Source organism: Molossus molossus, unplaced genomic scaffold (assembly GCF_014108415.1).
Source record: "Molossus molossus isolate mMolMol1 unplaced genomic scaffold, mMolMol1.p scaffold_m16_p_13, whole genome shotgun sequence".
NCBI lineage: Eukaryota > Metazoa > Chordata > Mammalia > Chiroptera > Molossidae > Molossus > Molossus molossus.
In genome coordinates this window covers 5036174-5051234 of record NW_023425348.1, presented here as the reverse complement: position 1 = coordinate 5051234, position 15061 = coordinate 5036174, and the positions used below count along the sequence as shown (strand labels likewise).

At 43.2% G+C, this 15061-nt stretch overlaps 1 protein-coding gene across 4 annotated transcripts in view; it reads right to left on the bottom strand.

Annotated features, from left to right (window-relative positions):
• Window positions 1-4695, bottom strand: part of PPP2R1B (protein phosphatase 2 scaffold subunit Abeta) — a 28790-nt gene extending 24095 nt beyond the window's left edge. For 2 of the 4 annotated variants that reach the window (XM_036257617.1, XM_036257619.1), the window contains exons 1-3: window positions 4541-4659; window positions 3641-3731; window positions 3140-3240 (exon numbers count right to left, since the gene is read on the bottom strand). In XM_036257617.1, the coding sequence (XP_036113510.1) occupies window positions 3140-3240; window positions 3641-3731; window positions 4541-4654 (306 nt within the window). In that variant the 5' untranslated portion in view covers window positions 4655-4659. Of the gene's footprint in view, window positions 1-3139; window positions 3241-3640; window positions 3732-4540 lie in introns of all 4 variants that reach the window. The other 2 variants (XM_036257616.1, XM_036257618.1) reach the window with 2 other exon arrangements.
• Between the last annotated feature and the right edge of the window lie 10366 nt (window positions 4696-15061).

The window sequence follows — 15061 nt, the reverse complement described above, 5'->3', positions numbered from 1 at the left end:
GTGTGTCCAACCTGAAGACACGACTTGTGTAGGACAGCCAAAATCCCATGTCCAGATGGCAATACCCAGATGGTATCTACAAATGACACAGTGGAAGAGACTCGACACAATATTAATATTATTGTGAGCTGACTCACTAGGATTAAAAGATATGTAGCCAAATTCAGACAGGATCATGCATATTTACTCAAAAGTAGTGTAAAAACATGACCAGCATTGGGCACCACAATAACATGATGACATTTCATCAGGCCACTGAGTCCACTGCCTTTGGAGTATTTTTATTCTACCATTCCTGGAGATGTAAGCAACCCATGTCGACTAGGTCCACACAACTTATCCAACCTATAAAAGGCTGAGTACAAAATGACTTTCTCAGAGTACATCCAGATATTTCCATGAGCCAGACATACAGCAGGAATTTCTAACAAAACAATTAAGTAAAGAGACGGTGGTAATCCTTGCTTGCAGCTTTGAAACAGAAAAGACCAAAGGGGTTGGTCTGGTTTAAGATCCCTAAGTGACACCGCCCAGTGAGAAGCAAAAGCAGCTGGTTCTTTGAACCTCGTCCTTTCTGGGTTTGTCAGGTACATTCAGCATATGCCATGAGCTGAATTTAGTCATTTCTACATAACGCACACTTAGAACTGACCAAAAGAGTTAAACAATTATAATAAATCAAAGGAAAGAAGCACGTCTACTTAACAATCCATTTAGAAAATTATTTGATACACAAAGGTAGAAAGTACTCAGCTTTCGTAAGAGGTACTTCAGAAACCCTTTCAAAGATATTGCTCTCTTACTTGTGAAGGTCTTTCATGATATGTCCATGTCTTCTCACCTTCTCTCATGTAGTATCATTGTATAGTCTCTATCACTACTAAAAATAAGGCCAAGTTCCTGACAACTGCATATGAGTTGTCTCTTGATTTGAACTCTGCCTATTTCTCTGTGCCCTTTACCTACTGTCCCCTGACCACCAGTCCTGCCTACGCTAGACCAACACTTCATCCTTCAGCAACACAACGTGTATCCAAGCTCTTTCAATAAAGAATTAGTGTTATATTCCAACATTGAGGATAAAGAAGAAACAGGAAGACAGGTTCCTTGCTCTAGTGTAGTTTATATTCTAATGGAGGAAGACAACAACTAATCAAGAAAGTAATTAGATGGTGATAAGTACTCTGCAAAAAGACAGAACAGGATGATGTAATAAGAGATGACTGGGAGGCAATTTCAGGGAAGGACTCTTTGAGTAGACACATTGAAGTTGATATTTGAATGACAGGGATCCAGTCACAGGAAGCTCAAAAGAACATTTAATTAGAGGGACTACCTAGAGCAACAGCATTAAACCTTATAAGGCAAGGTTTTATAAGCTAAGGTACAAGCTATAGCAGAAATACGATCTTCTAAGAGCCATGACAGGGAGTGATCCATCTGTGAAGTGAAGAGTGAACTTAAGAGTGGATGAGAAGCAAGAATGGAAGGCAACTAGTTACGAAGTTACTGCAGTAATCAAGAGGAAAGATCATGTAGTCTGAAAATACTAGAGAAGGGAGTAGAGTAGGGATGGCAAAAAGCAGATGGATTTTAAATATATATAGAATCTACAAGAGTTACTAATGGATTACATTTGGAAAATGAGGGAAAGAAGAGTCAAGAATGTCTTCTAAGTTTTGCTTGTATAACTGGGTAGAAGGTGATGCCATTTACTGAAATGGGACAATTACATAAAAGGCAAACTTGGGGGAGAAAACTGAGTTCTGTTTTAGCATGTTAAGTTTCAAATATTGCTTGATATCCAAGTAGAAAAATCATAAGCAGGTATAGAGGAGACAAACATATATACACATACATACATCTTTTTACATTTACACCTGGAATTTCATCGAAAAGTTGGATGTATAGAAATGATGAGTCAGTGTCATATAGACAGTATTTAAGCCTTTAATCATACATCCCTGTCTTGTCCAACTGTCAAATTCCTAGTCATCCTTCAAAACCTAGTTCAGACATCATTTCCCAAAAGGTTTTCCCTCATCACTCTAGATTAATTCCTTTCTTCTCTGTTACCTGGTACCTTGTATGGGCTTCTATTTTCCCATCAAGCACTGTACAGAAATTATTTGTTGACACACAAGGACAGAGACCTCATTCCATTCACACTGGTCTCTTTAATAACAAAACTGCAACTTCAGTGCCTGATACAGTAGGCTTTTAATTGGCAACTAAATTGAACTGAACTCATCAAATTCACAAAACAAGTCAGAATTAAAAGTTATGCTTACAATCAAACACAGAAAGCTAATACAGTCAAACCTAGGTTTTCCTACGTCTCCCATTTTGAACAACTCGCTTCTCAACCCTCCAACTCTTTCATGTTGATACTTATATGATTAGTCAGGAGTCTCTTGGGCAACAAATAAAGGAGAGAATGTGTGAGTATAAGTCAGTTTACCCTTGTTAACACCTCAGGAAATTGTGCTGTGAATATTTTCTGCTTTTGTTGCTGCTTATTATTATTAAATTTTCCTTTGTTACTGTACATTTTATTTCCTTTTTGTTAAATTTTCATTTGCATTTCATGTCCTTTTTGTTTTTAAAGTGTTTATAGATTAAACAGTACATTAGACATACGCTGTATATAAGAAAGGTTAAAACAGAAACATGTGGGGATCTGTAACGAATCAATTCAATTTACATTATTTCTAATAGGAAAAAATGCTTCGGTTTTCAAATAGCTTTCTGGAATGAATTAAGTTTGAAAATCAAGGTTCCACTGTATGTGTATATAAATGTTTCCAAAATCATGACATTGCTCGATGAGATTAAGATTTCTAATTTCAGGGGGGAAAAAAAACCATAAACAAAAACAATCAATTCTTCTCCCAACCTCTAACTAACCAATAAGTCGACAGAGGCAGACAAGAAAAGAAGTTCTTATATGCATCGTCAGAAAAAATAAGAATGGATTAATTGAATCCAACGTGCCTACATTATTTGTTCTCTTCACAGCTAACACTGAGACTATCCATAAAAAGGTCTGCATAAAAATTGCTGCAGTTTGCCTATCACCAAACAATGAACCATTTATACGGCAAAAGTTCTAAAAGGAAGGTAGGCAGAATATACTCACCAGCAAACAGTGGGCAAAGTCAGGACCTCCCACCAGACCGGTGAAATTTCCCAGCTGCTCAGCAAGAGCTAACAGTACCTCATCTTCATCATAAATTGTATCTGGAAATAACAACAACCCAGTAGTCATCGATAAGGACAGCTAGCCCAGAGCTGGACACAAACAAAACTAAGAATACACTCAATATGTAACTAGATGGTCCTGTCACTATCCTAACAGTGTTTTCAATTTTTTCTCCCTTAAGAGTCTTCCTGGATCTGTTTTTCAGAATGAATTAGAAACTCATAATCCCGTATCAATGACTGTCCTATGAGGTAAACAGTTAATGTTTGAACATGTGTGGCCACATCACAATATGCTCCATCCTGTTTCTTTTGCACAGAAGCATCAGGCTCAATTTAGTACTTAACACTGTGGGTAACAAATTCTAAAACAACAAGCTTCAAAAGCAACTGGAAAACGGTAATGCCTGTGCCTTTCTTTAAACAGAGGTTTACATACCTGTAAGGAATGGCAGCAGTTCAGTTCGTGTCCTTTCTACTCCAAGTGCGAGAGCAATTGTTGATAACTTCTTAATACTGTTGAGACGGAGCTTTACAAATAAAAGTGGAAAGAAGAACAAACTAAAGAAACAGTTGTGATTTAGACCAAAGACTAAAGTTGCAAACTGCTGAGATGTTGGCATACTGGTAAGAAGGAGGAAAACCTTCCATTTAGACTTATTCCACCAGGAAACTCAGGAGCAGTGTAACATGCATTAGCCAAAGGGGCATTTCTTAGGCGAAACACTCTGCAGGGCCCACTGGAAAGATGAATGAGCGAGAACACAGCCCCTGGAAGGGAGTTCTGCAGGGCGCTCGGGCAGTGGGGAAGCAGGCGGGCGGTCGCCGGCAACTCCTGCCTTTTCCGGGAAGGGCTCATCGGGCTGACACACCGGCTCCTCCGGGGTAATTAGCATCCCACCCTCGTTCTACCCAACAAGCCCGGCCAGTTTCCAAGCCCAGAGGAAGGCGCTCAGCCCTCGGCACCCCCGCAGCCTCGCCGCCCAGCGCCCCCCTGCTCCCGCTCGCTCCTCAACCTCAACAAGACCCCGGCGCGGCGCTGCGCGCGGCGCCCTCACCGCACCGCCCGGAAGGGGCGCCCGGGCGGGAAGCCGGTTCTCCCACAACCGCCCGGGTGGGACACCGGGCCGACGCCGGCGGGGTCGAAGGAGGGGTTCTGGAGAGGTCCCCGGGAGGGTAGGGTCGAGCCCCTCAGGGGTCTTTCCCTTTCCCTCAAGTTTCTGCTCGAGTCCAGCTCTTTCTTTCAATCCCGGGCGTCTCCCACCTCACTGCCGGCCTTCCCCCTTCCCTACCACGCGCCCACCGAGCCCGCCTGCTCTCTCCGGCGCGACTCCAGTACCTGCACGTCCTCATTGCGGAGTTCGTCGATTAAAACCGCGATCGGGTACAGCGAGTCGTCTCCATCTCCACTCGCCGCCCCGGGGCCGGTCCCAGGCCCTGCCGCGCCCGCCATGTTCTTTCTCCTCCGCCTGCTCACCACCGCCCGCCCCGCGCCCGGGCCCCGCCCCGCGCCCGGGCCCCGCCCCGCGCCCGGGCCCCGCCCCGCGCCCGGGCCCCGCCCCGCGCCCGGGCCCCGCCCCGCGCCCGGGCCCCGCCCCGCGCCCGGGCCCCGCCCCGCGCCCGGGCCCCGCCCCGCGCCCGGGCCCCGCCCCGCGCCCGGGCCCCGCCCCGCGCCCGGGCCCCGCCCCGCGCCCGGGCAGGCAGGGCTGTGGCCCGCGCTCAGGCTCTGGGAAGGTGGGGGAGCCAAGGCTCTGCTGGGTTGGTGGAGGCCTGCGCCCGACCTCCGTTGCGAGAACTGTAGGTCTGGACGCCAGAAGAAAGGTGGACTGGAAAAGCGAATGAAGCCCCCAGGTCCTTTCCCTTGCCAAAAGAAACAGGGGCAGGGATTCATCCTGCTCGTGGTGGTCTGAAGAGGTCCGGGACCTACCTGAGTGACCTGTGCTGTGTGACCTCTTAGGACTCAGGCGGGCCAAAGAGGATGCCCAAAGGCAGGAGGAAGAAGATTTAGCGCCTCCCCTGACTGCGTCCTGGCCCTGGGCCATTTCCCTAGTAGCCTCAGGCTTCCACCAAACCCCTCCACCTCTTCCTTCCAGAATTGCCTGTCTGGCTCCTGCTCCGTGAGACAAATAACGCGGGCGGTGAGAAAAAGAACAGTGCTGTCCAGACGCCCCAGTCAGTATTTTTTCCGCTTTCTGCAGGCAAGCTGTTAAAAACATGCTGCTCTCTTGTTTTTGTGTTTCTTTTCAGTTTGGGACTGGAATGGTGCCTTCTGTTGTATTTTCTTCCCCTTTTTTAGGTCTTTAACATGCTTAACAGTACAACAATCAAGCAAAAGTAGGACAAGCATGAATCCTTCCAAATTGGATGGAGTGGCTACTCTGCTTGTACGAGAAAAGCCGAACTAGCCTCCGGGGCTCTCCAAGTCAAAGGCGGCAGAGGGAGAAGGTGAGGGCACAGAATTCTTTCTTACAAAACTTCGCGGAAAGTTTCTGTTTACCCTTGTTAGGACAGCACAGAATTACTAGAATATCCAGTCTTTTCTGTTTGTTTTGAACTATAAGCAGTTTTGAGTGATAACTACATATGATGATCACAAGCTCTAAAATGGGAATTCTGTGTGGCTAATTAATAAAAATATTAATAAATGCAATTTAGGGTACTTTTTTCTCAATTGTGGGGTTCCTGGACGTAAAAACAATAGATAAGGAGTTTGATAGTAGTGGAGATTTGGGAACAAATGGACCTGAACAGTATTTCTCAAATTAAGTCTGTGGATGTATTCTCTAAAGTTTTAACTTGGACAGTTTTTTGGATTTGCATAGCATATTCTGGATTGAATGACTGCTTCATTACCTGGTGTCGCCACACTATTTCAGTACCTGTGTTTGCATGTGTGTTTTAGTGCTGCTTTTATTGTTCTAGGATAATGAGAAAAGAACAGAGGTAGATTTAAAATGAAAATTGCGTTTTCACGGTCAAAATAAAAGCCAAATGACACCATGGGACCGTATTGTCGCTAGTGCTAACAGAACAGTGGTGAGAAAAAAAATAGAGGTGTCATAGGTTGATTGGTGGCACATTGACGCAAAAGAAGCTGAGCTTTCAAAGGCAATACCATAGCCCTGGCCGGTTTGGCTCAGCGGTTAGAGCGTCGGCCTGCGGTCCGGGCCTGCGGTCCGGAGAGACCCGGATTCGGTTCCCGCTAAGGGCACGTACTTCGTTGCAGTTTGTCCCCGGCCCTGGTTGGTCGTGCGGGTGGCAGCCACTCGATGTGTCCCTTCACCTCGATGTTTCTTTCTCTCCCTTCCTCTCTCTTCCTCCCACTCTATCTGTACAAAATATGGAAAAATATCCTCAGGTGAGGATTAAAAAAAAACAAAGGCAATACCATAGTCATAACACAAGGGGTAATTTAGTCTCAGCAAAGTACATCATTTGTCATGTTATATTACTATAATATCAATATAAGTCATGTTAGTTTTGTGGTTTTATTTGTACTTTATTTGTAAATCTATTTTGGTGTTTTAGTTGCATAAGAACAATGAACAAAAGACCATTATATTTCTACTTTATATTTATAAATTTAAGTAACATGGTAATAAAAATAATTTAAGTTGACTGAGAGTTTTCAAGATTTTTTTTTTTTTTTTTTTTTTTTGGTCTTTAGAAATGAATCCAAATACTACTCAAGTTTGAGAAGCAGAGCACTAAGAGGTTTTTTGATTTAGTGTTTTACCAGTTAGAAGATCAGAGAGGTTCTTATTGGAAAGGGGAAGAGAAATCTGTTACCTTATACTTTATATAAAACTCCTCAGAAATGATAAAGGAAGCAAGAACAGAGAGAAGCACATTAAGTCAGCTCCACACATATCATCATCAGGATATTAGCTCAAGCTTAGGCGAGCCTCAATATGCTGAGCAAAAATGAGCACACTGATGCTAAACTATTTTGTTTAAAACTCAAATATGCTTTGCTTACCCAAGCACAATTAATTGGACACCTAAGGAATAACTATGATTAAATATGAAATCACAAGCTGAGAAAATAGGCCTCAGAAAATTGGCTGGTTTGAGAGTCATCAGTTCTGGACTTCAGTTCCCACCACTCAGACATATGACTCATCGTGACCTACCTCTCTCTATGCCTCAATGTCACCTCCCACCCCCTTACCACCAATAAAATGGAGATAACCACCTCTGGTTTCCTCTCTGCTACAGTGATGATATAACAATAAAACAGATAGTAAACATGGAGATGCTAATAAACCCTTCAATAAAGAAAGTGAATAAAACAGACTGCAGAAGAAAGGGCTATTTTAAAAGCTAAGCAAATGGAAACTGTAATAAAATCTAAGACAGTGTTAGGGGAATGTGGTCCACTGACTATCTGAATCACCTAAGATGCTTAAAAATGCAGATTCCTGGCCTCCACCCCAGACCTACTGGAATCAGAATCTCTGAGAATGGGGTGGAACATTTTACCATGCGCCCCTTGTGATTCTAATGTGTATATTAGATTGATTTTAAAAGTTGATCTGGAAAAAAATTTCCATGTCCACAAAAAGACATCTGCTCAGGGAGAGTCTTAAAAGAGTCTCTGTTCAGAAAAAGCAAATGACAGCTACAAAACCTTATCAATAAGCAGTTCTGTCCCAATTGGCTGTGGTTGTTGCCAGGTTAAAATGATCCCCATTCACTGGCTTCCTGGAAGTCAGCTAAGCACAAGTATAGAACTGAGCTGTCTCCATATCCTCTTCTCCTCTCTGTTGCTCCCTGTGGTCTCCTCTCCGTATCCCACACACACCACAAGAAACTAATGACCAGGGAGCACCAGAGGCAACAGCTGAGATTAGGTTGAGAATTTAAGGCAACTCAAGGGGAAACAATATGACATTCCTAGCACAAAAGTACTGAGTTCTGACACCCACATACAGTTCACTCATTCAATGAATCAAGAGAAGACAGGGTTAGACTGCCCAGTTCCCGTCAGACAAAGGATCAAGAATGTAGAGAAGCACAGACAGATGGGATCAACAGCCATCAACTCTTGTGCTTGTAACAGCTCTCAGTGCTGCACAGAAAATGGTCAGTCCTGAGCAAGACTGAATGACATCACTGTTGGCTCTCTGGCCTCTTCCTCACAGTGTATGAGAAAATCCTGTATGTAGGTGGTTCTCTCAGTGCAGACTCTGAAGTGTTGTCCTATTGAAAAGGCCATCAAGAAAGTTCATGCACAGAAAACCTAAGGCTCATGCAGGCATTTCCAACTATCTTACTTTAGTAAGATGACCCTGGTAAACAGACTACCAGGTCTGAATTTAACTTGTTATGAGGTAGTAGTAATCGCCATAGCATTAATGATATTTCAAATTTCTGTCTGTACAAAGAATGTCTTCATTCTCTGGGACTAAATTATTTTCCCCTCACCTTCACCTTAGTATTCATGTTCTTGCCCTGGTCAGTTTGGCTCAGCAGTTAGAGCATCAGCCTGCAGTCCAGAGAGACCCACGTTCGGTTCCCTCTAAGGGCACGTATCTCGGTTGCAGTTTGTCCCTGGCCCTGGTTAGGTTGTGCAGGTGGCAATCACTCGATGTGTCCCTTTCACGTCGATGTTTCTCTCTCTTCCTCTCTCTCCCCCTCCCACTCTATCTGAACAAAAAATGTAATAGTGTCCTCGGGTGAGGATAAAAAAAAATATATATATATAATGTTCTTTCTCTTCTCTTCTTTGTGGTCAGATTTTAATCCTATCTTTATGTCTGAGAATACTTAACAGAAGGAAAGAGACTTTACCTGGAGTCACACAGTGAATCAGAAGCAGCTGTGGAACTCATAATCAGGTATTATCATTATTTCTTGCTTCATCTCCTACATCCATGCTATAGTTTATCACTATATATAAAAAGGTATTGAGTTTCCAGAACAAAACTTTGCTTGAATTCTTGGGAAGAGCAAACCAAAGAGATGGACAGTCAGTCCCAATTCAGGGCAGTGTATATAATGGTTAAGAGAGTAACACTGCAATCAGGGAGCCCTAGATTGACATCTCAGCTCTGTCAATTACTGGTTGTGTGACTTTGGGCTTATGCTCTCTGTATCTTGGTTTCTGCATCTGTACAGGGGGGCTGTGAAGCTTACCTCCTGTGGTTGCTAAGCTTAAATAATTCATATGGAGTGCTTAGATTAGTGCTTGACACAAGTAAGCCTTTAGATATTAACCATTAATAGTTATTATCTAGTGAGGAAGTAGAAGCAGGTAAGAAAACATTCCAATCAATTGAGCTTTGGCAAGGAGGACCAGTGTGAAAGAATGAAAGGATCACATGATTTAAAATCAGAACCTGACTCTAGACCTTCCAGAAGTTTTTCTCATTGGTAAAATGGGCAAATCTTACCTTCCTTCTCTCTCGGGGTTGTTGTGAGGAGTAATATCCATAATGTAAAGTTCTTTGTCGATGGAAAGCACTAAGCAAATATTAGAAGTTATGTTATTACCAAGGTGCCTAACTGAACCTGGTGCCTAACCCAAACACAAACAACACCTGGAGGCCTTTGCTCAAGGTATGCAGGCCCCCAACTCCCCAAGAAGAGAATTAGTACTTCCTCTAACCACAAGGGTAGATTTGAGCTACAACAAACCTGGAGATCAAACAGGCATAGTGACCTTTCTCAGAAGTTTTAGGCCTTTGAGATCTATCATGGACTCTCTCTCATGTTTTTAGGTCAGACACCTGGTTATCTTGCCAAACAAAACCCCTATATTACAGTGTTAATAAAACTGTAAAAGCAAGATACATACTGTTACTGAAGTTGTGGGGTGTCATTTAAACTGAAACTGTTTGGAAATAATAGATTGCTCCTAAACAGGTAATATTAAAATATCTTAAGATTTTCAAAAGCAAGTGCCAAAACACTGCATACAGTATCTTATTATTTCAAATAGAATGCACACATGTGTGCTTGTATAAGCCTAAAAAATCCCTAGGACAGCCCTGGCTGGTTGGCCTCAGTGGTTAGAGTGTTGGCCCGTAGACCAAAGAGTTGCGGGTTCTATTCCAGTCAAGGGCACATAACTTGGTTGCAGTTTAATCCCTGGCCCTGGTTGGGGTCTTGCGGTAGGCAACAAATCCATGTGTCCCTCTCACATTGACGTTTCTCTCTCTCTCTCCCTTCCCCACTCCCTCCCATTCTATCTAAAAATCAATGGGAAAATATCCTCAGGTGAGGATTAAAAAAAAAATCCCTGGGACAGATGTGACTAATCACATCGGTTAATTGTGGTAAGGTAACTGGGTACCTTGGGAACACAAATGGAAGGGAATATCCATTTGTCCTATTGTTTATTTTTTACTACTTACTAAACTTAAGATTTTACTAAAATTTCATCCATTTTTCCACTATCTTTTTTTCTGTTTCAGAACCCAATCCAAAATATTGCATTGCATTTAGGCTTTTTGGATTCTGAACCATAAAAATTATTACATATTCAAATAACCTTTTGGCTTTTGGTTACCACACTATAGACTGGACACTGTGTCCTCTGGCTGGTCTGCCTTGTGGCGTTGTAGATGTGTACAATAACCCGCTCCTGCCCGCTGTTCCCTATCTAGCCCTGCTATGTCCAGAGGGTAAAGTCCAGATTTCTTCCTTCTCTTATATTTTCAGAAGCCCTTATCACTGTGTCTTGCACTAGACTTAGCCAACATAAGAAGTAGCTTTCAGTCCTGGCCAGTTTGGCTCAGCAGTTTGAGTGTCAGCCCGAGGACTGAGGGTCTTGGGTTTGATTCCTGAACAAGGGCATGGACCTGGGTTGCAGGTTCAATCCTCAACTCAACCAATCAATGTGTCTCTCTCACATTGGTGTTTCTCTCTCTCCCTCTCCCTCTCCCTCTCCCTCTCCCTCCTTCTCTCCCTCCCTCCTTTCCTTTCCCCTCTATCTAAAATTCAATGAAAAAAATATCTTCGGGTGAGGATTAACAAAACAAACAGAAGTAGCTTTCAGCATCTGGACATACTGTCCCCAAACTCCAACTAGACGGAGGTTTGATTTAGCAACAGCAGGAATTACTTAAAATATTCCTTGTCCCCTGAAAGCTTTCTCTGCGGTGTCCCCTAAAGACGGTCTTCTTTGCCATCTCCTTTTCTGATCTGCCCAGCAGAACTGTTAGGGAAAAGAGCACAGGAGTAAGAAAGAACCAGTGCCAAGAACCCTCACATCCCAGCAGAAATTCAGCTGGGACTGTAATCAGAAACCGCAATTTCCACTAACTTCTAGGACTTCAGGAAATCAGCTCCCTGTCTGATCCATAAAGAAAACTAGCTGGGGGCCCACAGTGTTCTAGAAAAGTTCCTACAAAGATTGATGTATTGTTTGTGTGTTCCGTCTTAGGAGTATAACCTCTAGGCTGTAATTACTGGAGGCAGATTAAGAAGGTGGTAAAAACAAAACAAAATGTGAAACAACTTACACTAGATCCTATTCTTATCTTTGCCCATCTGATCATTCCCGATATCTCAACACCATATGCCAAAGTAGAGGGTCAAGGGCTGTGGACTTCAAAGAGGTCATGAAATAGGGAGCATAAGGTCATGGTTAAGAGACAGAGCCTGGAGTCAGACTACTTGAGTTTGAATCCCATGTCCGCAACTTTCTGCCTAGGTGATCTTGGATAGGGCATTTAATATCTCTGAGTATCAGTTTCTCCATCTTTTATTTTATTTTATTAGTATTATTTTAATTTTTTCTTTATTGATTTTAGAGAGCAAGGAAGGGAGAGGGAAAGAGAGATAGAAACATCAATGAGAGAGAACATCAATTGGCTGCCTCCTGCATGCCCCCCAGTGGGGATTGGCCCACAACCTGGGCATGTGTCTTGACTGGGAATCGAGCTGGTGACCTCTTGATGCATGGGTCGATGCTCAACCACTGAGCCACACCAGCTGGGCTATTTTTTTTTTTAATCCTCAATCGAGGATATTTTTCCATTTATCTTCAGATAGAGTGGGAGAAAGGGAGGGAGGGAGAGATAGAAATGTAGAGAACTGTCGATGCAAGAGAGACACATGGATTGGTTGCCTCCCCTCGACCCCAAGCAGGGTCAGGGACCAAGCCACAATTGAGGCAGATGCCCTTGACCAGAATCAAACCCAAGACTCCAGTCTGCGAGCCCACCTTCAACCGCTGAGCCAGACTGGCCAGGGCAGTCTCCCCATCTTCTAAAAAACAGAATAACAATAGTTATAGGCCTCCTAAGATTGTTGCAAGGGTTTTATGAGAAAAAGGCAATTAATACATTCCTAAAAAATAGTAAATGCTTAATAAATGTTAGCAGTTACTCATATTATTTCTCAATACAGCTAATCTGACAATATAGGTGTAAAAAACCCCAAAAACAAAACCAGAAAAACATCCCAAAATAACACTAAAACCCCACACCAAATCCCAATATTCTTCCCTAAGGTTGAGTTCAAAAGAGTCCAAAGAGCTGACCCTGTCTGTTCCTCAAGGTTTAAGTCTCCCTAGGTAGATGACCTGTACTTTTAGATGCAATTCTACTTCTTTCTGCAGTGTTTGCTTTTCAACCCAGACATAGGCATGAGGCATTATCAAAGCTATTCTAAGGTCTTTTACTTTCCAGGACTCGGCCCTGCTAAGTGTTGAGCTAACAGATGTGTTTGGCATCTGATGGAGGGTTGAACCCTGGACATTCATGCATACTTTGGGTTGTCTTTGGCGATATCAGCAAGTTAGCAGAGGCAAAGTTAGAGCTGTGGGTATGACACAGTTTGCTTGGAACTTTGCACATGAACAAATAGCTGCTTCCCTTTCTTAACCAAATACTTATCTTTTATCACCTATGAATACCATAAGGCCATGTCAGATAGAACTGAAATTAACCAAGAATTGATCTGTGGCATCTCCCATGAATTATGGACATGGTTTTCTCCAGGAAAATTTTGCAATTATAGTAATATAAGACTGCAATGTAGGAATAAAGATTCAAGAGAAATGCAATTCAGATATTTCAATTTACACTGGAATTTTGACACCAAGAACATAGCAAATACTGAAACTAGATTGATTCCTGGAAGAAAGGGAGCTCTGAAATGTTTCGTGAGAAGAGGCTGCCCTCTGCTGGACAACAGGGGAGTCTATGATGGCTCTGCAGGAAAAGCTGCCTCAAGCTTTCCAGAACAAGTGACACTTGGGAGTAAAACAAAACCAAAACTGCATGACAACAAATTAAAACTTTGGTGCTACTTTTCATACTATCTCCAGTAATAACAGACTGTGGAAACACAATTAAAGAAAAAGGCCCAATGAAAGATGAAAGGGATGTTTATTTTAAAATTCCTAAGATTCTTTTACAAATGTCGCTCTGTGAAACCAGTCCACTTTTCTCCATATGCCACAAACATTTCACTGGCAAGGAAAAAAAGGGGGGGAGCATATTATAGGAAATACCAGGGAGGCTTAGAGACATATTAATAATAGGGAGACAGGAAAGAAGCAAGACCAATTCCTGAACAACACTTAGTGTTTTCTTGTTGGTGGAGTGAACTCACTTCAGGTCATTTCTCTCAAAATGGGATTAACCTTTGCTCTCGTGTCTGAGGAGGTAGCAGCAGGCCCCCGGGAAGCTCTGTAGACCAGTGGTGGAACAGCAAAGGGGAAATCACCACAATACTTGTCTCAAACAGAGCTACGTATATGAAATCTATTAAACAGGCCCCCCACAACAGTCCTGAGAAGCAGGGCCTAAAATACCCCCTTTTTTATTTTCAATTCTTTTTTTTTTTTTTTTGGTGGTGGTGGTGGTGGTACGTGCCCCTAGCGGGAACCGAACCATGACTCTCTGGTCTGCAGGCCGATGCTCAACCGCTGAGCCAAACTGGCTAGGGCTTATTTTCAATTCTCCTACTGTCGTCAGCCACAGGTCCTTATCTGAGTAAGCCGAGCAGGGCCAGTGAATAGGGTGTGAAACTTCAAGGCCAGGTGGTCTTCCCAAAGGTTGGATCTGTCCGCTCAAACTCCTTCCTCCTGCCTAATAAGTGAAAATGGCACTTGAAATTGCCAAAATTAGCCATTCCTTTTTTCCAGGTGTTATCATTCAGGTATAATAAGATAAGGGGATCAATGGAAAGAGAACTGCAGTGAATTATTAACATCCATTAGTGTACTTCAGTACCTTATCAGTTCATTGTTTCCCAGAAAGCAGGGCCCAGAGAGAATGGCAGATAGGGCAGCGAGGGTCTGATAGGCTGCGAAAAGCAGAGAAAAGGGGATGGGGAGGGGAAGAGGCCTCTGGTTGTATTGGAAAAGGACACCAAATCATTGGCCTTTGGTCTCTAATATCAATAGCATTGGATTAGAAAAATCACCTAAGGAGTTGTTTAAAAATAATGTCTAGGCCCATCTAGGACCATTAACTCAGAATTCAACATAGACCTGACATTGATGGGTGGGAGCAAGCAGAGAGTGGAAATTTTAAAAGGGTCCTCAGGTGATTGATTCTCTTGGGCAGCTCTGGTTGAGCATCACTGCTCTGTAGGTACATCTTCTCCAGCACGGAGTACAATGCTGCTGAGGCAGGTAGCAAACACCGAAAAGCAAAGCCTTCTCACTGGACAACTTGGGACTCAAGAGTTAAAAGGGCAAATTACAGACCAGTGGCACCAGTTGCCAAATACTAGTTCTGCGGGCAAATAAAGGTCAAAGAGAAAGCCTCATAAGGCAAGTTCTGGCTGATATCCATGGCTGTAGGTCTGTGATAAAGAAGTTTGTTTTGCCCTGGCCGGATTAGCTCAGCAGTTAGAGCGTCAGCCTGCGGTCCAGAGAGACCCGGGTTCGGTTCCCATT